We start from the raw sequence: 20,699 nt of genomic DNA on the forward strand, positions 1-20,699 counted from the left end.
GTTTTAGGGTTGAACTAGTTTGAATCGTGTGAGAACTTCGCGCAAGTTTGGAACTTGAATCAATAGGTGTTTGGCAGAAACTAGGGAGGTGATAGCAGTTACGGGGTGCTTTTCACTCAACTGTTCTCTATGGGTGGATATGATAGATCGATTGGTTGGAAAATGATTTCTTTGCTGATGAGCTTTGTAATGATTGCTGTTTTTGGGTTTCTGAGGAGATGAGTTGGTAATAACTTCTAGATTTGGTTAATCCTCAGCCTTGCGATGGGGAAGACATCACTTAGACGCTGGTTGCTGCTGACGGGTTGAGAAGAAGGAGTTCGGGTCGCCCAGATCCGTTTGCTCTCCTTGGGCCTGACCTGGTTGGGCCGGTAGACATGAAGTTTTGGTCTTTTTTGGTGTTGGGCTTGGGTAGATTGTTAGTTCATGGACATGTTTCTAGAGCAGGATAATAGTTTTTGTTCGGTCCAGTTTGGGCATCCTCTAGATATAGATTTGTAAGCCAATCTTAAAGAGGATGTCAGTGGATATGTCTATGTAAGTTGTTCTTGATTTTAATACAGGTGAGGGTCTGCCTAACCCTAGCTTACTATTTAAAAAAAAAACCTAATCGCTTCTCAATTAAAAAAAAAAGAGCGCCGTAACCTCGCCCGCTATTTCAACTCTTCCCAAATAAAAAAAAATAAGCGTGCCGCAAGTGAAACCAAAAAATGAAATCACAAGCACAAATCACTCCCCGGGTTTCCAAACTCTTGAGACCAGAAAATCGAGAAAACCCATAAAATCAAGTGTCGCTATTTTCTTTTTCCTATTTTTCACTCTTTACTCCTCACATAAAATCGAGAAAACCCATTTCTATTTTGTCTCAAAAAAACTGGAAAGAGAAAACTCATTTCTCAGAAGCCAAGCGAAAATGAGGCGAGTGAAAATTAGGGATTTCAGATTTGATTATTTGGGATTTCAATGGTGATAAATTGATAATTAGGGATTTCAGATTTGATCATTTGGGATTTCAATGGTGATAAATTGATAATTATGGATTTCAGATTTGATCATTACTAATTTCTTACATTTTTATGTAGATCAAATTGAATTTCGAGGCAGATCGATCTGTTTCTTCATTAAATTCGAGGAGATTTCGAGCTGTTTGTGTTGATTGATTTTCTGCTGTGTAGGTAATATACATATTTCATATTTATTTCATTTCATTATTGATTTCATTTGGTTATTGATTTCATTTTGTTATTTTGATACTAATATTGCTAGTTCAAACAAGGGTAGTGAAAGCATGTTTGAAACAGTTTAACTATATGCTTAGTATTGCATGGATTCATTGATATTGGTAGAATTGTTAGTTGTTTGAACTTCAAACTTTTGTTTGTTTGACTTTGAAAATTGAATAGAGAGAGAGAGTGACGTGAGAAGATGGACAAGGAGTGGATGTCATATGACAGGTAAAACAACACTTTAAGTCCAAGACCTTCTCACTTCTTAAGTAGTTAGGTTGTTGATTCCTGTTTGTTACTTGTAGAAACACCAATGAGTATAAAGTCGGGTTCGAGAGTTTATATTGTTCGCTAGAGAGAATGCTTTGAAAACCGGAGAAGACCTAGATAATATCTTATGCCCTTGCAAACAAAGTGTAAGAACCTAAAGGCCGAGTTGTGAAACCGTATGGGATCACCTAATAATTAAAGGGATGGATATGACATATGATACTTTCGTCTGTCATGGGAGAAACCAAATAAAGTCATACCAAATTTTGAAATGTCGAAACATATAACTTGTGTAGAGCCGCTTATATGGAGAATGAGAGGAAATCAAGAATTGATGATGATCAAACCAATGATGAGTTTAAGAATTACATGGAAAATGTTGAATCACCTTTATATCTTGGTTGTACAACGCATTACCGCGAGATTATCAGCAGCAGTGGTTTTATACAAACTTAAAGCTATCGCTTAATCGGTCTAACAAGAGTTTTAATAGGCTATTGGACATATTGTGTGAAATGCTTCCAAATAACAATACACTACCAGATTCTCTATATTCGGTGAAAAGATTACTAAAGGAGTTTGATTTAGAGGAGAGGAAAATCCATGCTTGTGTGAATGATTGTGTTCTTTTTAGGGGTGATCTAGAGCTTGCAAATACATGTCCAAAATGTGATTCTTCTCGATGGAAAGTAGATGATAGGACTGATAAGGTTTATAAGAAAGTTCCGAAAAAGGTGTTGAGGTATTTTCTTATAATTCCAAGGTTTAAGAGGATGTTTGGGTCGGTTGAGAAGGCTGAACTTTTGAGGTGGCATTTTAATAATAAAAGTAAAGATGGCTACATGCGCCATCCGGTGGATTCCTTTGTGTGGGACAAAATCAATAAAAACTGGCCTTCTTTCTCAAATGATCCCCAAAATCTTAGACTTGCTTTGGTGATGGAATGAATCCTTACCGTGGTCTAAGTTCTAAGTATAGTATTTGGCCAGTAATGCTAGTGATATACAACTTACCACCGTGGTTATGCATGAAAAAGGAATACATGATGTTGGCATTATTAATACCAGGGGATAAGCAGCCGGGGGATGAAATAGACGTGTACTTACAACCACTTATAGATGACTTGCTTGAGTTGTGGAATAAAGGGATTCAAGTTTATGATGCATTCACCAAAAGCTTTTTTAGTTTGAAGGCAGTTTTGATGTGGACTATAAGTGATTTTCCAGCTCTTGGAAATTTAGCTGGATGTACAGTTAAGGGGAAAAAAAGCATGTCCTGAGTGTGCCAATGAAACCCATTCATGCTGGTTGCCTTTTAGTAAAAAGTTTGCATACATGGGCAGTAGGAAATTTCTTCCCAGTAACCATCCTTATCGGCAGAAAAAAAGTTGGTTTAACGGGAAGAAAGAACTTGGAGAAAAGCCAAGTATATTGGCTGGCACTAAAGTTTTTGCAGAGGTTGAGAACATTCAAAATGATTTTGGGAAAGTCAGGATAGGAATGAAAAGAAAGAAGAAGTGTGGGCACATGTGGAAGAAGAGATCAATTTTCTTCGACTTGCCGTATTGGGAGGTAATAACTATCTTCGATTTGTATATAGTCCATATGTTTTTTTTTCCTAAGTTTGTAATAAATTTTCATTTTGCAGTGTGATAAAATAGTTCTTCATTCTGTTTTTCAGCATCTAGTTTTGTTACACAACTTGGATGTGATGCATATGGAAAAAAACGTGTGTGAAAGCATTGTCGGGACATTATTGAATGTGAAAGAAAAATCTAAAGATGGACTTCATTCTCGCCAAGATTTACAAGTAATGGGAATTAGGTGTGCATTGCATCCAAAAGATAATGGTAAAAGAACCTTTCTTCCTGCTGCACCTCATACTTTATCAAAGAAGGATAAAAATATCATGTTAAAGAGATTGACGGACTTAAAGTTGCCGGATGGTTATAGCTCAAACATTGGAAAAAAATGCGTTAAGATGGTGGAAGGCAAGATAATTGGTCTCAAGTCTCATGATTGCCATATTCTAATGTAACAATTGTTGCCTGTATCTTTGAGAGGGCTTCTTCCAAGAGGTCCAAGAGACGCAATATTTCGATTTTGTGCTTTTTTCAACAAGTTATGTCAAAGAGTCATACATAGAGAAGAGATGGAAGCCCTTGAGGATGAAGTTGCTGAAACTTTGTGCATGTTAGAAAGGTTCTTTCCTCCTTCCTTCTTTGATATAATGGTGCACTTGACTATTCACTTAGCACGGGAAGCACGAAAGTGGGCGGGCGATTCATCTTCGTTGGATGTTTGCATTTGAGAGGTAATTACTTGGCTTTACTCAGATCAATTTTGTCAAAATAATAAAAAATTAACATTATAAGTTACATCTTACATATTTCTTTAGATACATGAAGATGCTTAAAGGTTACGTTAGGAATCCCGCACGTCCTGAAGGTTGCATAGCAGAAAACTATGTTGCAGATGAAGCTATGAGGTTTTGTAGTGAGCATATGAAGAAAGTAGCTGAAATGGATGTAAGAGAATCTCGACATGAAGAGTATAATGAAACGATACTTGAAGGACGCCCTACTTCTAAGGAGAGACCAGTTTCATTAATGCATCAGAGATGCTTGAGAGTGCACATCGTTATGTGCTATTTAACATGGCTGTAGTGGAACCATATGTAAAGTATGTATAACTAAATCTTGTCTATTATTTAATTTTTAACATCAAACACGTGCATGATTGTTTTTGAATTGACCAGATTGCACATAGATGAACTTAAGCATTTAGAGCCACGTCTCTCAAAGAATGAAAGCTTGTTGTGGGCAAGACATGTAGCAAGTTTTTCTAGTTGGTCGAGGCAAAAGGTCACGATGAAGAGAAGAAAACCAAGATATCCAACTTATTGAAGTGGCTTGCTTTATGGTCCTCGCGAATCAAGCAATGTCATGCTCGTGTTATATCATCAAGGGACAATGCTTCCATACCAAAGAGGGAGAGAAATATACTCAAGATAGCGGGCGCGTTGCATCAATTCAAAACATTGTGCCGATCTAGTTCAAAGGATACAAACCAAGTTTTGAGAGATCAGTTCCAGATTATGGTTATATAAAAGACATTATTTTGCTTGATTATCATATCTTTTAATTCCTGTGTTTAATTGTTATTGGGCAAATGTTACCAGTGGTGTTAAAGTTGACGATGGGTTCACCTTGGTTAACCTTCACCAAGGATAAAGCCAACAGAAAGAGCCTTTCATACTAGCATCACAAGCTAACAAAGTCTTTTACTCTAGGGAAAGTGATTTATCTGCCTGGTATGTCCTATTGAAGGTTCCGCCAAAAGGTTTCATTGAGTTGGTGATGCATGAGAACATTGTTGACATTTTCCCACAAGCACAAGATGTTTCTAGCCGTAACTAGAATGTCAATAATGATGATGATGAGACTTATGTGAGAAAGGATTGTGAAGGCGTATGGGTATAATAGTATATGCATGTAATTGGTGGTCGATTTAGTTTTGTTCAGAAATGTAATAGAATATTATGTCTCGACTTTTTGTTGGAATTTCTTATATGCTATTTTGTATTATTGACAAGTATGTTTGATGAATTTATATTTTGTTTGATGAACTTTGTGTATGTATTATATATATTAAAGGTTGTTGATTGAACTTTATATAATGACTTCTCTGCCCTGGTCACATATTAGACATCATGGGTAAATCTCGGCTGTATCGCAATGGGGCTCATGGCAATGAGGAGGAAGAGAACAAGAAGAAAATGAAGAAAGGTAAGAATATTGATGATAGAGACCCTGAACCACTGTCAAGCAAGGGCAAAAAGCGTGAGAAGGTAAGTTTATGTGAGGGTACTTGTCAATGTGATATATAGTTTTGTTTTTGAAGATGGGATTAATTAATTACATTATATTGTGTGTGTCTTTTTGAAGGAGAGAGCTGATTTTAAGCAAATTCTTGCTGATAAAGGGGAGGAGATGTACATGAAGATGAAACAACGAGGTAAGGGTGTTGATAATGGGGAAAATCATGAAACACTTGCAGACATGAAGAGAAAGCTTGAAAAGGTAAGGTTATGTTCCGTACTTGTTAAATATAATTTACTGAAATTGCTTTTGAAGATGAGGTTAATTCAATGTGTTGTTTGTGTTTTTTTTTCTATTGCAGAAAGGAGTAGCATGTCTTGGTTCTCATGGTATATTGTCACAACCCAATGAGGCAGAAGCAGAGGTAAGCATTTTTAATGTAAACCTGAATTAGGAAGAACATATTTGGTGATCTAAGTCTGACTTATATTTTATAGAGTTCAAAGAGTGCAAGTAAAAGAGTTAAGAAAGAGAGAGATGCAATTCTTGCTGCACTGTTTGGACATTCAGACGGTGGTGTACACATTTCAAATCCTCGCAATGATGTCTTTACTTCAGGTATACATGCATCCTTATATCTAATTATAACTTATTAGGAAGTATGTGGTCTCTCGCCTTCGGACCTCTTCCAAGCAGAGTTTGGTCTCATTTCCAATTTGTAAGACCGTGTTCTCCATTTTAATTACAAAAACTAGATGCAAACCTTCAGGTGTGCAGCAGACGTATTGAAGTACTCAACTCTCAATTGCTATCATAAATCGATTAATGGCCAACACTAAAATTTGGAACCGGAGATGGGTTATGTATGCTTCAAGAAATGCAAAGAGGATGGCACATGAGAAAGTTTTAAGCTGAAAAGAATAATGAAGAAACGAAGACGACACATTACGTATGATCCTAGAGTTGTATCATGATACTATGCATCACATTCAATTAATAACTTCGATGGACAAGTTTAAATCACAATAGCAAGAATACAAGTTTTAACATGTCGGTTTTTCATCTTTGTGTTTGATCATGCACTGCATAATATTAGACCAACCGAAAGAATATCTAATCATCGATTAAATGATGAGACTCACCAAGGTGACTCTTTTTTTCGGCGGGCTGAACCCATCTACAAAAAAGGATTAACAAAGAATTCAACCAAAGGGGGCTGCCAGTATGCAATGTCATACCAAATGAAAAAGCAAACGGTTGAATCCTCGCTAATGATGTCTTTATTTCGGTATACATGCATCCTTATATCGATTTGTCCTCACTATTGATTTCATGTTAAGTTTTTCATACTATGTTTGATGCAGACCAGAATATTAGACCAACTGAAAGAATATCTAATCATCGATTAAATGATGAGACTCACCAAGGTGACTCTTTCGAAAGCGGGTTGAACCCATGTCACACCCCGAATTTCGACAGAATTCGGAAAAAACATTATTTGTTCCCGACTCTTCGATCTCCGAGGTGTGACGCACTCTCAACTCCCCCAAAACCCATAAACGGTTTAAATATCACGGATAATAAAACCCATAAAATTTTTAACTTAAACAAAAGTCTTCTTCATGACAAAGATTCACAAATAAGATTAGGTTACAACTCTCCTTTCAATAACTCTTTAATAAAATTTACAAATGAAATACAAAAACATTGTCTAGACTGAAATTCTATATCACCTCAAGGGAAAACAAAACAAATCCTGAGATGCAACGCTAACGCAAACCACAAGCAGCAACCACTCTTCTTCAACACTAAACTCAAAAACTTATCAACTATGTTCATTGAATGAACACACCCGATAAGCAAACATGCAAATCGGGTCAGCATTATAAAAATGCTGGTGTGAGTAGCTCTAAAAACAACATATACTTATACAAATATATACATAATCCATACGGCAGTTAGTTCCTCCACCGAGGCCTTTAACTTTCGATTTACTAATATAACATGCTCAAATACAATAATTAAGGCGTAGTTCCTCCACCGAGGCCTTTAACTTCCCACTAACCACACAACAAACTATGCGATCATAAATAAGGCATGTAGTTCCCTCCATCGAGGCCTTTAGGTTCTAACTAAACAAATAACCAACCAAACATATTACCATAATTAGATTATTTCGTGCTTTCTTTGTGTGTCCCTAAAATCACGTCGTATCTATGTCTTACCTAGTTTCCGCTACCACAATCGCTACCCAACGCCCGAACACATACATCCACATGGCTCCCCTTATATAATGTACCACTCCATGCGAACCACCACCCGAAATGGATGCACCGACACGTAAAATCTCACACGGAAGCCATTATATAAGTAATGCCCCTATTCGCATAAAATATCGCGGCCTCTCTTCAATATTTGCGAACGGAATAATCAAGCCACTATTCGCTCACGATTGCTTGCCCAACACATGGGTCAATCAACATCTCATATATATACAACATCTTATATATCAACATCTTATATATCAAGCCACTATTCGGCTACGATTGCCCAACACATGGGTCAATCAACATCTCATATATATACAACATCTTATATATCAAGCCACTATTCGGCTACGATTGCCCAACACATGGGTCAATCAACATCTCATATATATACAACATCTTATATATCAACATCTTATATATTAAATACGCCCACACAGGGCAGATCACATGAGTTGTGGTAGTCAGGTTCTAGGATTTTCGTTACGTAATTTATTCAGGTGTCATCCATCTATGACTCATAATAATTCCACTATATCACGTGCAGGTCAATTACCTTATTGCACTAAGCCACACTATTTAGAAATATCTCAATTATATCTCAGAACCACTTTTATTATTTCACGCGTGCCAATATATTATTGCACTACGCCACAAACCCGGGAAAATATCCACACATATTATACTACCTCATAGTAGCATCTCACATATAAAATAATAAAACTTTTATACATCTATGTCTCCAAAACTATTGCATTCAATATATATATCCCAACATATTACATAGTGTCACAATATCAACGTCAAATCTTAATTAGATAATGACAACCAAATTTATATCGCCTTCTACAAAGATTTCAACATTTGATTTGTCCATACAATTTACAACATAAAATGTAGCACAATTAAACAGTCTACAGTCCACAATCAAAGCCCAATATATATATACTTTACACACTACTCACGTCAAATCATAATTAGATAATGACAAACAACGTTATATAATGTTCGACAACATTTTATTATTAGAATAGTCCATAAAATCAAATATGAGAAAAACTGGAAAAGTCAACATTCCACGGTCAACGGTCAAAGTCAAAGTCAAAACGTCATGGTCAAAGTCAAACTATCGTTTCCATGTTCGACAAGTTCATGGTCATAGCCATGGTTCATGGCTAAGGGCAATGTGCATGGCTCATGAGCTCATGACCAAGGTAATGGTTCGGACCCAACTAGCCAAGCCCAAACCTTAGAACTCGAAAGTCTAAAACCAACTCATTTATTCTACCTGACCCAATTGGGATCTATATTAAGTCCTATGGACTGGCCCCAAGCAATATTAGAAACTGGCCCAAAACTTATAATCGAATCGCCCAAAACACAACCGAAGTTCGCCCAAAAATTAAACCTCAAACCGCCCAATCAAAACAAATAAAACGGGCCCCTAGACTAATATTAGAACTGGCCCATACAAAACAACTAAGTTTTCGGCCCCAAAAACTAAAACTGAAATTTCGGCCCAACCACTATTGAAATTTCGGCCAAGCCACTAAAAGAATTTGGCCCAAACCAAACACTTAAACATTTCGGCCCAACTATCACCTAAAGCCCAACCATCTAAACCGGCCCAAAGCCCAAACCCGAAATTACTGTTCATCTTCTCCAACATCCTCCACCACCAGCAGCCACCAAATTTTCCGGCCACCCACTCCCATTTTGAACCAAGCGGTTTCACTCCTAACCACAAACCCTACAACTTTAATAAAATCAAAAACTCTAATCCTTTGATCCCCCATCTTCCTCAACATTAGATCTGATTTTCGCCGCCATTAATGGCTCCTCCAAGCTATCAACAGCCCCCATCCAAATTCTAACGTTCAAACATACATCAACAACCCACAAAACAACATGGCAGATCAAACACGAAAATAAAACCAAAAATAAAATCCCCGGTTATCACAAGAATAACGCTTTTCTCGAGAGGAGGTGTGGGCTCAGCGCCTCCTCACCGAAACCTCGAGGCTTCCAACAAGATTCCCAAATGGTTGGGTTCCGATCCCCTCACCACCAAACTTTTGGAGTGAAATCAACACCCACTCAAAACCACTCAAAACCTCCAGGTTCACCATCGTCGACGCCATTAACGCCTCCGAAGCTTCGGCGACAGAAGACATCAACTCGATACAAATCCAAAACATAAAGGGTTCAAACAACCCAAAAGACAGATCGATGCCATTATCTCGGCACGCGACGCCGCCATTGGCGACGCCTGTCGAAGCTTTCGGCGATTTAAGTTCGAGTATCCACGTTCAACAGTTTAATTACAAAATCCGAAATTTAACAAAATTTAATAAAACAAATGGCACGAAGTCCAATACAACAGATAATAAAATTATATAAAACCCAAAAGCGATAATACCGATATATGTAAACTACAAATCCGGTGAAATAGCAAAATAACTACTCACCTTTATTAACATATCGACGAATCCTCCTAGCCCGATTCGTCGCGCTCCAACCTCCAGCAAACAAGCTTCAAGCTCTGCCTCCATTTTTAATATTTTATTTTTCTCTGAACCCAATTTTCCAGAACAATGTGTTTATATACTTGGGTCCGAAACCCAAGCCCAACACAGACTCGGGCCCAAAACCAGGCCCACGTATCCCGAGTCTAATCCGACGAATTTTTAAATAAATAATTAATTTAATTAATTAATAAATAGATAAAAACGTATTTTAAAAATACGGGGGTTACAACCCATCTACAAAAGGATTAGCAAAGAATTCAACCAAAAGGGGGCCTGCTGTATGCAATGTCATACCAACTGAAAAAAGCAAACGGTTGAAAGTCACATACAACGAAAGGGGTCAACCTATACATGAAGAGTCTAAGAAGCTTGTGTCTTTCTTGGGAGCTCAAGTACGGCTGATGGTTGATATAAATATTGACAATTGGAAGAAAGTTTCAAATGAAACGAAGATTCATTGTGGACAGTAACAAAGGTATTATTTAATGCAATATTCCTAAATTTTGTTTAATGTTACATGGTTATTATCGATTTTTAAATTTTCTTGTACTTTTTTTATTTTGTTTTGTAGCAAAAGTTTGTCGTTCCTGAAAGTGCAAGACATATTACCATGAGAGAGTTAGGCTACTTGTGGAGATCGTCAAAGTCCAGATTCTCAAGGATAATAGCATCATGTGCAAATGAAGAGGAAAGAATGGAAAAAAGGCCTAAGAATATTAAGCTCGAATGGTGGAAAACTTTTGTGAGAAAAAGGCTCTCCAAAGAATTTCAAGTATGTATAGTTTATTGTTCTTAATAGTTTTGTTCATAATATTTTAAAACTTAAGAGGGAGTAATGTTTTTTCCCTAGGCGATAAGTATGAAGTTCAAGAAGATGAGAGCAAAACAGAATCTTCCACACACATGTAGTCCGAAAGGGATATGCTAGATTGGAGGCTGAAATGGTAAGATCATTCAATTATGATTATGTCATTTCTAAGAGAATAATTAGCTTAACATGTCTAGTTCATTTGTTTAACTTGTTTAAAATTATATGTAGAAAGAAGAGAGTTCCATCCTCCGATCGAGAGCTGATGTGTGGGAGAAAGCACATACTAAGAAGAATGGTGAACCCGCATGATGATGCGATTCTTTGCTGAAAGTGGTAAAATAATACCGTGTAAATATACTTGAATTTTTCTATTGTTTCATTTATTTAGTTATTGATGGTAAGCCAAATATGGATGTTCAGGAAAAGATACAAGAATTTAGAGAAACCCAAAGCAGAGTCATCTTCCTTATCTCTCCAAGACGATGCTATTTCTCACCGTTTGGACCTGAACGCGTCGGTCGAAAGTGAGAGGATATGGGTTTGGTGTATGTCCATCAATGTTAGGACTTATTGCTCAAAACAAGGAAATAGTGGCCCAACCTGCAAGAAGTAGTTTCTGTTTTTAAACGAGAAGGTTGCTAGCATGGAAACTTTGAGACGGACATGCAACACCATATAATTGAAAAGAGGGAAATGCAAGAACAAATGAAAAACATGCAACAAGTAATGACTCAAACTTATGCAAAGTCGCAAGTGTGTAAAGTAGTTTGGTTCCAGTTATGTTTCTCGGTTTTAGATATTTGTCACATTATTACTAATTTACAATTAAAACAGGGCATTTCATCATTTGTCCATGCTAATAAATCTCCACCCCAGTATACAACCTTCACCGATGTAGTTAAGTTTGATTTATATTTGAAACTCTGGTTTGATTGTCTACTTATCTTAACTTTTTGTGTATAATTGCATTTTTTTCTTGCTCTTGTTTTATGATAGCCATCTTTTGAAGGTATTGAGTGCAAGTTGTTCAGGATGGATAAAGAGGATATAGTTGCTTTGAAGGAACATGGCTAACAAATGATCCAATGCAATCTGCAATGATGTCAAACTTGGGCAGTGCTTGCAAGGTTTAGGTAACTAATGCGCTTGAACCTAGTGCAAAAGTTTGGAAACCATCCAATGGATTACTTAACGATGGAGCAGGGCGGTGGACAAGATCGATAGCATGGCCCGGTGATCATATTATTAAAATGGGTATGCTTCATTTTTTTTTTTTTTTTTGACATGACAATGACGATGACGATCATCATCAATCGAACCGGCTCTTCTCACCGAAATTATTTTGGTCATCCGAGACTTTGTCCGCTATAGTCAGTAGTTCTAAACAACAATGTTTTTGTTTGCTTTCAGGTTGGGTTTTGTGGTTATCACCGCTTGTCTTTTTCATTAATAACATGATTGATTTATTTTGCATTCATTTTGCTATATCTAATGTTATATCCGAATAAGGTTAGTACTCAAACTATTGAGATTGGATATTAAGTAAGAACTTTAGATTCGCACCCAAATCAAGGACATCGACCTACTTAAGTATGAGGAACTCACTTTTGCGGTTTTTCTAATAAATACAACAACAAACAAGTAGAATATGGAAATCTTTACACAAGTTACGGAATGTGAAGATAGTCAAGGAGGTTTCGTGGCCCTAATTCAAATGTATGAAACATTTTAAATTAATCTCACTTTTGTATGGGCATTGCACTAGTATTTATAGTATATGGTGTTCCCGCCACACGTTGATTTATATCTCGATTTGTTTTGCATTTGTTTTGCTAAGTCATTTTGACTTTTCCATAGAGTAATAAACTTAAGCTATGTACTTGTAATCTCTCGCTCGCATATTGATGACATGCATGCCGAACTTTGGGTGGGAGATTGTCCATACTTGAATGAATCTCAAGTTCCGCCGGCCGCGTGGTTGTATATTGTCACCGTCGTGGTGAAGTCGATGAGAGAAGCCTATGGCTTGGATTATAGGAATAATGCCTCACTTTGTTCTTTTGGGGATCTACTCTTATTTGGCAACGATATGTGCTAGAACTATAAGTGACCTCTGTGGAGCTTGTTGCATTTGAAAGTCAGATTTTTGTTGTTGTTATTGTTGTTGTTATGATTGTAGGATATATACATATGAGTGTATAACCATATATTATGGTTTTAGTGATTAATACAATTAGAATTTGAGTTTAAGTTGTATTTGCAAATATTTGAATTCCAATATTTGTAGTGAAAGGGGTAATTCGTAAGCCACCTGCAGGACAAAAAAAAAACCAAATAACAAGTCGGTGATAGCGTGCGGTGGAGTCATCTTATTAATGGCTTGCACTTTAGGCTATAAGTGGTTCAGCAGCCATAGCTTGTCGGGGATGCTATGTTTGACTTGGCAAAGAAAGATAGCGAGCTTCAATAGCTTGCACCACAACGCTATTATAGATCTTTCATAACTTTCTTTGGAAGCTATCGTTGCTATCTTTTGTTGTTGTGACTACTGCATAGACAATTAGACATCACGGCGATACTTCAATTTTTTGGTATATATCGCGATATTTTGCGATAAATATCTATATTTCAACAAAAAATATATAAATATTGTGATATTTTGCGATAAATATCCATATTTCAACAAAAGATATATAAATATCACGATATGTTTAGAGATATATAAGACTGCAAATATCTATGATATTTTGATGATATTTATGATATTTTGGGATATTTTGGGATATTTGATATTTTGTGTAGATAGTAATTTTATTTAATATTTATTTTTATATTTCAAATAAATATAAATTATATATCATGATATATCAAAAAATATCCATAATATCTATGATATTTATCGATATTTTATATATATCCACGATATTTGCATATGAAACAATATCAAATATCTCCAAAGAGAATAATATATCTACAATACATATCCATAAAGGTATTTGTTATTGATGGACCCATATTGTGTTAGGCATACCCAAAAAAAAAAAAACAATTATTAAAAGTGTCATTGGTCCCAAAAAGTCCAAAAAAAAAACAATTATTACAAGTGTGACATTGGTCCCAAAAAGTTGAATTCGAAAACCCCAAGCTTAAATTACCAGGCTAAGTCGTTCATTGTGTAAACCCAACGATATGGCCACACTGTTTGGACTAAGTCTCCAAACGACTTGGCCACACCGTTTGAGACTTAGTCAAAACGATGTGCCGACACCGGTCAAGAGGCCAAAAAACAGAACTTTATATTTTTTCAAAGTTCAAATCCCAAACGGTATGGCCATATCGTTTGGACTAAGTCTCCAACGATATGGTCACACCGTTTGGACTAAGTCCTCAACGATATGGCCACACAGTTTGGACTAAATCTCCAGCGATATGGCCACACCGTTTGGACTAAGTCCCCAATGATATGACCACACCGTTTGAGATTTGAACATTGAAAAAATATAAAGTTATATTTTTTAGCCTCTTGACCGGTGTGAGCACATCGTTTGGACTAAGTCTCAAACGGTGTGACTATGTCGTTTGGGACTAACCATATCGTTGGAGACTTAGTCAAAACGGTGTGGCCATTTTGTTGGGTTTGCATAATGAACGACCTAGTCGGGTCGTTTAAGATTTGGGTTTTCAAATTCAATTTTTTGAGACCAATAGCACACTTGTAATAATTTTTTTTTTTTTTTTTTTTTGGGGCCAATGGCACACTTGTAATAATTGTTTTTTTTTTTTTTTTGCCAAACACAGAGTCCGTGAGGAATAGGACTCATCCGTAAATGAGAATCGATATTTTGTACTGTATGCCACTATGCCCCACGATATCAATATGCCTGCAAAATGAGAGGGTCGGTCGAACTGAGGAACCGTCATTTATAATTGTTTCCTAAATAAATCTTAATAAACAAAGCCAAACCAAACAAGAGACTAGAATCTTTCACCAATGTGTCCTTCTCCAACTTCAAATCCCAACCGTCCAGCACATTAGATTCATCCCCATCTCCTCTTCTTCTCAATCCAAGATCATATTGATCAAAATAATTTAATGGCAAAGAGACTAAAAACAAACGGTGATGTGGTTAAGTTATGGAAGAGAGAAGTAGGTGAAATGCCACCTAGAAACTTTGCTCTTCAATTTGGTGCATCTGAGGTTAGTTATAAAATGGCTATTAATTTTCATTGGACTTGGTTTTTGTTTTTGTCAAAAGATTGTTTCTTTATTGTTGTTTAATTCAACTGTTGATTCAGTATTTTACTAATATGTGAATGTTGGGTTACATTGTTTGTAAAACAAGAGATTGTGTTCCATTTTTTTGCACATTACTTGTAGACAATGATACTAGGATTGCTAGCTACTCCAGTTTGGCTTCATATACCCGATGAAATATGCGAATGCAGTTGAGGGGATAGTGTTGAGTACACCATTGGACTCCATTTTTCGCTATTTGTATAGTGTTACAGGGCACCATTGGTATCCATTTGTTGTATTTATAGTGTTATGGCACACCATTGGACTTTGCCTTAGAGGGGTTGTAGGAAGGTATTCGGTGAGGAGCAAAAGGAAGCAGATTTTTTTTTTGATAAGTAAATTCAAGAAATTGGAGTTGTATTATATCATTTTCACTTGTGGTCTTTACCTAAGTGCAAGTGTGATTAGTATGGAAAAACAGCTTTTTTTCTCTGGGAGTTTGAAGTGCATAACGCCTACCTGCGCTTTTGACTCCACACTTCCGTGGCAAAACACACACAAGACAGTCAGACCTTCCTTTCTGTGCTAGCACTAAACTGTGGACTCTATAACATGTTGAACAGTTGTTTCCATTGAGCCCTTTTATGTCTTTTTATTATTCCTTTTCCAGAAAATACAAATTAAAATGGTATTAATAATAGTGTGAATTCTTTAGGGTTCAGTTTTGAGTTATTGTGTATAGAGATCCAAGATTGATTTATCTTTTTAAGAATTGAACTAGTGGTCCATTTTATAACATGCGGGATCTCTGAGCCTTGTATTTTTTTTCGCCTTTTCGTAAAAGTCAGAAAATTCGTTATTTATTTCTTTAGGAATAAAACAGACATTGGATGGCAATTGCAACTTATGATTTTTAAAGGAGAAAAAACTTCAGTGAAAACTCGATTTTTTTGTGGTAAAAGTTAAAACCCAGGCATAAGCTTTGTTTTGGGTTCATGGGGGAATGCTACTAGCGGATTAATAATAATTGTGTCAAACCATTGGAAACAATGGCTGTAGTAGTGGCAATGGGCTAATGCACTTTGGTACTTCCCTTGCACTCCTGCAGACTCCTATCGCTTCATTATGCACTTGCATTTCTCCCCTGTTAAGTTAAGACTAGAAAGTCTTATTTGGACTAGGTCTTTTGAATGTCACTGATAATTCATCTATAGTCGGTTAGTCGCAGATATCTATTTGGGTTATTAACTTATTAATGATTTTTCCTTACCGTATCGTTATTGTCGCTCATAAAAATCTCCTCTCACAACCTGGTTATATTTGTTAATTGACACCATATATATGCTCCCCACAGCTTCCAAACTCTTGACTATTTTTCTAATGTACTTTGTCTGTCAGGATCTTGTGCTTCGACTAGATGTCTACAGAAAGCTAGAAAAGCACAGAGGTTGCGTGAACACAGTTAGCTTCAGTGCTGATGGTGACATTCTTGTGTCAGGCTCAGATGACAGAATGGTTGTGCTATGGGATTGGGATGCTGGGAAAGTGAGACTCTCATTCCACTCAGGGCATCATAACAATATTTTCCAGGCAAAGATCATGCCATGCAGCGATGATCGGAGCATTGTTACTTGTGCTGCAGACGGACAGGTAAACGCTTTAGAGAACTGATAGGAACTCAGGATATGGGTCATTCTTCCCCTTCTGTGTAGTAAAACTGGTATGCAGTTATCTCCTTTAACTATGGATTCAAGTCATCTTCTTTGACAAACCTTTTAAAAAAGTAACAATGACCATAATATCTCTGGACAATCCCAGGGAGTGTAATAGATGTAGTGATAAGGATCACCCTTCCAGTGAATCAATTTCTAGTAGCTACTGGTGTGACATTTGGTACTGTATATGGAGTATAGACGTCATCATTGGAATCCTGGAACCTCGCCAGTTTTTCCAGACGAAATCTGACTGCTATAGATGTAATACAACTAAATAAGGATAATCTTACCAGTAACACAGGTCCAAGTAGGCTTTGATGGCATTTGATTTTATGGACATCTTCATGCATGATGGTAGGATAAGTTCCTGACTTCCTGTTGTACCTGACAGACTGACACGGTGTTCCTGTTCATGGACAACCTTATCCAATTTCTTTTATTTTTATTTGCGAAATTTTTTATCCAGTCTTAGATGTAATCTTTTTGAGCATATGATATGTGATCTTCAGTCTGGGTTCCTGACAGGAATTTCTATTCGATTCTTAAATTTAGGTAAGACATGCTCGGATCCCAGAAAACGGGATAGTTGAGACAACAATGTTGTCCAAGCATCAAGGAAGAGCTCATAAGTTGGCAATTGAACCTGGAAGCCCCCACATTTTTTACACTTGTGGTGAAGATGGGTTAGTTCAGCATGTGAGTTTGGTAACTGTGCACTTACATTGTTGGTTTTTTAGTTTATTTTCTACAGTATCTGTGTGTACCCTTAAGGATCAGTTTTCAATGTGGTTCAAACTTCAAACTTCCCGGTTACAGCCAACTCTTTGGCTCCAGTTATGAAGACTGTATTCCAAGGATCAGCTGTTCTTCTTCCTTGATTGCGATTCTTAATTTTTGAATGTTCCTATTCGGTAGGGAGGTGCTGTTATGAAGAAAAATAGATGGGGGATCCATTACATGTTTCCCATACCCCCATCTCCTTGCAATTGCTGAATCCTCTAGGTAGATTGTGCCAAACAGCTGATCCTGACATTTTGTGTGGGCCGTCCTTAGCTTTTATCATTATAGTTTCATGTTAGTATGTTGCTCTTACAATTTCTCTTCTCACAGTTCGATTTAAGAACCGGAACTTCTACAGAGCTCTTTACTTGCAAATCCTTCAGCGATAAATCAAGGTACATGCCGATTGTCCCCCTGAACACCATTGCAATAGATCCAAGGAACCCAAATCTCTTTGCAGTTGCTGGATCCGATGAATATGCTCGGCTTTATGACATCCGCAAATATAAGTGGGATGGATCGGGTAATTTTGGTCAACCTGCGGATTGCTTCTGCCCTACACATTTAATCAGTGATGAGCAAGTGGGAATTACCGGCGTGGCTTTCTCTGACCACAGTGAGTTGCTCGTCTCTTACAACGATGAGCATATCTATCTTTTCACGAGAGATATGGGACTGGGGACTGATCCTGTTCCAGCAAGTCCCTCATCTGTGGAAAGCAATGTGAGCGGAATGGAACATAATCCAGCTTTGGCAGCATCTCCATCTTCCACGGAGGTGGATGAGATATCTGGACCTCGAGTCTACAAAGGGCATAGGAATTGTGATACAGTGAAGGGCGTGACTTTCTTTGGTCCCAGAGATGAATATGTTGTGAGCGGGTCTGACTGTGGCAGGATTTTTATCTGGAGGAAGAAGGATGGGGAACTTATGCGTGTTATGGAAGCAGACAAACATGTGGTGAACTGTATTGAACCTCACCCTCATGTTCCGCATCTTGCTAGCAGCGGTATTGAGCATGACATCAAGATATGGACCCCCAATGCAAATAACAAAGCTGCTCTGCCCATAAATGTTGAACAGGTATGTCTCATTACTTCTAAGAACATTTTGGCTTGCACTTCAAAGCAGCTTGGTTTTTATTCGTAAAGGTTGATGCTAGAAAGAGGAAACCTTATCTTTCAGTCGGGCGAAGACAGCCCAAAATTTTACCTTATTAACTTTTGCTTCTTGCTTTTAATATCGGGCCTGGAAGGTGGTACTAGGTAGGGTAGGATTTTAATCCAAAATTTGACCTTGACCAGATTCCATGGTGGGTTTGATTCAAGGAGTGAATTCGTAATGAGAAAATAGTTGGATGTGGTTTTAGCCTTTTTAAACCTCTGGTCCAACTTGGATCAGTCAGATATAGTTCCACCCTTAGATATGGAGGACTCCAGAGATACTGCTTCTTTTTAATATACGTAAGTACCATTTTTTTATCGGTAAAAATCAATTCATTAATAAAAACATAAAGATATAGTGTTACAAGTAATAGGCTAAGTAGCAAGGAGCTACTCAATGCCCAAGAGGATCCCCTATGCCCGGTTACAAACCCTTTCATAGTACAAGGGTATCCCAATTACAAATAAATATATCTGAGTACTAGAATGGATGCCTGCTTAAATGATCTGGTCCTGGGGTTTCGTCAAATAATAGACACCAACATAGTGTTAGGAATATTGTAGTTTTGCATTTCAGCGGTGCCTGGTGATTTGACAGTTGTGGCATGCCATTTATGTATTTCTTACCGAGGAAATATTCCTTGACAATATAAATTTACCTCTACCAATTCCATCATCAGTTCATCACATTCTTCTTGGAACTGTTAGGATCACGATTAGACATTTTTTGTTCAGTAAACTATAAAGTAAGATGTTCATCATTACATATTTGTTCTTTTGCCTAGAAGATAATGTGGCTAGGTCTTAGTAAATGGTCTTTCCTCTCTCCCTTACATGCCACAAAAGTGGTATGTGCTTGCAATGTGTAGACCTAGATACTTTTTGGGGGCAGCAGAGGAGGTTCTAACTTCTCTGCTGGTACTTGTTTTAAAAGGTTCTGATACCTGATCGAATTGCTTGCTTTGCCATTGGTTACGACGATGATTTCGGTGATGATGATTACACTGATATGGATATCTTTGATGGTGATGGTGACGGTGACGACGACGATGACGATTATGATTTTGATGATTCTAACAATGACGACGACGACGACGACAATGATGATGATAATTTTGATGATGACGATGTTGATTCTGATAATGATGATTCTGATCATAATGATGGTGTGGATGATGACTGAAATTATATGTATGCAGTTGAGGAAAAGGAACGAAGATTATTCATTCCATCGCTTCGCTTCTCCAGAAGACTTAGTGATGCGGATCTTTCCATTGCAACGGCGGAGATCGGGCTCAGGTAGTGAAGATGAAATGGTGTCAGGTAGAGAGTTATTTGAGCTTCTTATGGCTTTTAATGGCAATGGAAATGGTAGCAGAGGTATTGTTGACGATGATGATGATGAGCATGATGGTGGTAGCGGTGGTGGAGATGCTAATGGACCCTCTGAGGATGCTGTAGCAGATACCTGTAGAGTTAACTGATGGCGAGCAGGAAAGATTGTATATACTTGGGGAATAATGTTTATACTTGGAGTGAGTGCCATCGTATACCTCTATTATGGATTTGTATCTATTTTGATAGATGTTCCAATGTATACATCTTAAATAATGCTTATGACTTGTATAGATGTTCTTTTCATTAAAAAAAAGTGGGTTGGCAAATTTTGATAAATATTGTTGTTTTGCGCTTTGTTTAAAGTTTTGATTTTTAAACCTTGCAAGATGTTCATTTTTTGTCTCAACCATAGACGGAAAGATTTTTGAAGGAGATTGTTTATCGAGTGGATCACAAAACATTTATTCTGATAAATAAGCTTGTTACTTTTGGTTTTGGTAGGTTGATCTTTTGTGACCACTTTTCTATGAATGTGATTGGTACA

General features: G+C 37.1%; 2 protein-coding genes and 1 long non-coding RNA gene across 4 annotated transcripts; all 3 read left to right on the top strand.

Moving 5' to 3' along the window:
* The first annotated feature begins 657 nt into the window (after nucleotides 1-657).
* On the top strand, nucleotides 658-8,451 carry LOC147491826 (uncharacterized). Its single transcript, XM_086567342.1, has 7 exons — nucleotides 658-1,175; nucleotides 5,203-5,345; nucleotides 5,443-5,577; nucleotides 5,678-5,740; nucleotides 5,814-5,934; nucleotides 6,681-6,773; nucleotides 8,402-8,451. Exons 2-7 carry the CDS (start codon nucleotides 5,208-5,210, stop codon nucleotides 8,449-8,451), a joined length of 600 nt encoding a protein of 199 aa, XP_086423468.1. The 5' UTR covers nucleotides 658-1,175; nucleotides 5,203-5,207.
* A 1,905-nt stretch (nucleotides 8,452-10,356) lies between these two features.
* Nucleotides 10,357-11,055, top strand: LOC147491827 (uncharacterized). The gene is made up of 3 exons (XR_015200321.1): nucleotides 10,357-10,586; nucleotides 10,683-10,883; nucleotides 10,962-11,055. It is a non-coding gene; the product is annotated as an uncharacterized LOC147491827 (long non-coding RNA).
* A 3,726-nt stretch (nucleotides 11,056-14,781) lies between these two features.
* Nucleotides 14,782-20,491, top strand: LOC147491828 (Transducin/WD40 repeat-like superfamily protein). Of its 2 annotated transcripts, none has more exons than XM_086566036.1 (5): nucleotides 14,782-15,120; nucleotides 16,558-16,809; nucleotides 17,427-17,570; nucleotides 17,985-18,737; nucleotides 19,752-20,491. In XM_086566036.1, the coding sequence occupies exons 1-5, from the start codon at nucleotides 15,016-15,018 to the stop codon at nucleotides 19,998-20,000; spliced, it is 1,503 nt and encodes a 500-aa protein (XP_086422162.1). In that variant the 5' UTR covers nucleotides 14,782-15,015; the 3' UTR covers nucleotides 20,001-20,491. The 2 variants fall into 2 exon arrangements, with proteins under 2 accessions (XP_086422162.1, XP_086422161.1); XM_086566035.1 differs by having other exon boundaries at nucleotides 14,816-15,120; nucleotides 20,017-20,491.
* Nucleotides 20,492-20,699: the final 208 nt, after the last annotated feature.

Source organism: Coptis chinensis, chromosome 6 (assembly GCF_015680905.1).
Source record: "Coptis chinensis isolate HL-2020 chromosome 6, ASM1568090v1, whole genome shotgun sequence".
NCBI classification, from domain to species: Eukaryota; Viridiplantae; Streptophyta; class Magnoliopsida; order Ranunculales; family Ranunculaceae; genus Coptis; species Coptis chinensis.

Bases quoted from the DNA above. Each gene is read 5' to 3' on its own strand.
- LOC147491826 (XM_086567342.1), top strand. From the start codon at position 5,208: ATGGGTAAATCTCGGCTGTATCGCAATGGGGCTCATGGCAATGAGGAG. The intron at 5,578-5,677 runs GTAAGGTTATGT...TTTCTATTGCAG, and splicing joins TGAAGAGAAAGCTTGAAAAG to AAAGGAGTAGCATGTCTTGG. The intron at 6,774-8,401 runs GTCACACCCCGA...AATCTTAATTAG, and splicing joins CGAAAGCGGGTTGAACCCAT to ATAATGACAACCAAATTTAT.
- LOC147491828 (XM_086566035.1), top strand. From the start codon at position 15,016: ATGGCAAAGAGACTAAAAACAAACGGTGATGTGGTTAAGTTATGGAAG. The intron at 17,571-17,984 runs GTGAGTTTGGTA...CTCTTCTCACAG, and splicing joins AAGATGGGTTAGTTCAGCAT to TTCGATTTAAGAACCGGAAC. The intron at 18,738-20,016 runs GTATGTCTCATT...ATATGTATGCAG, and splicing joins TGCCCATAAATGTTGAACAG to TTGAGGAAAAGGAACGAAGA.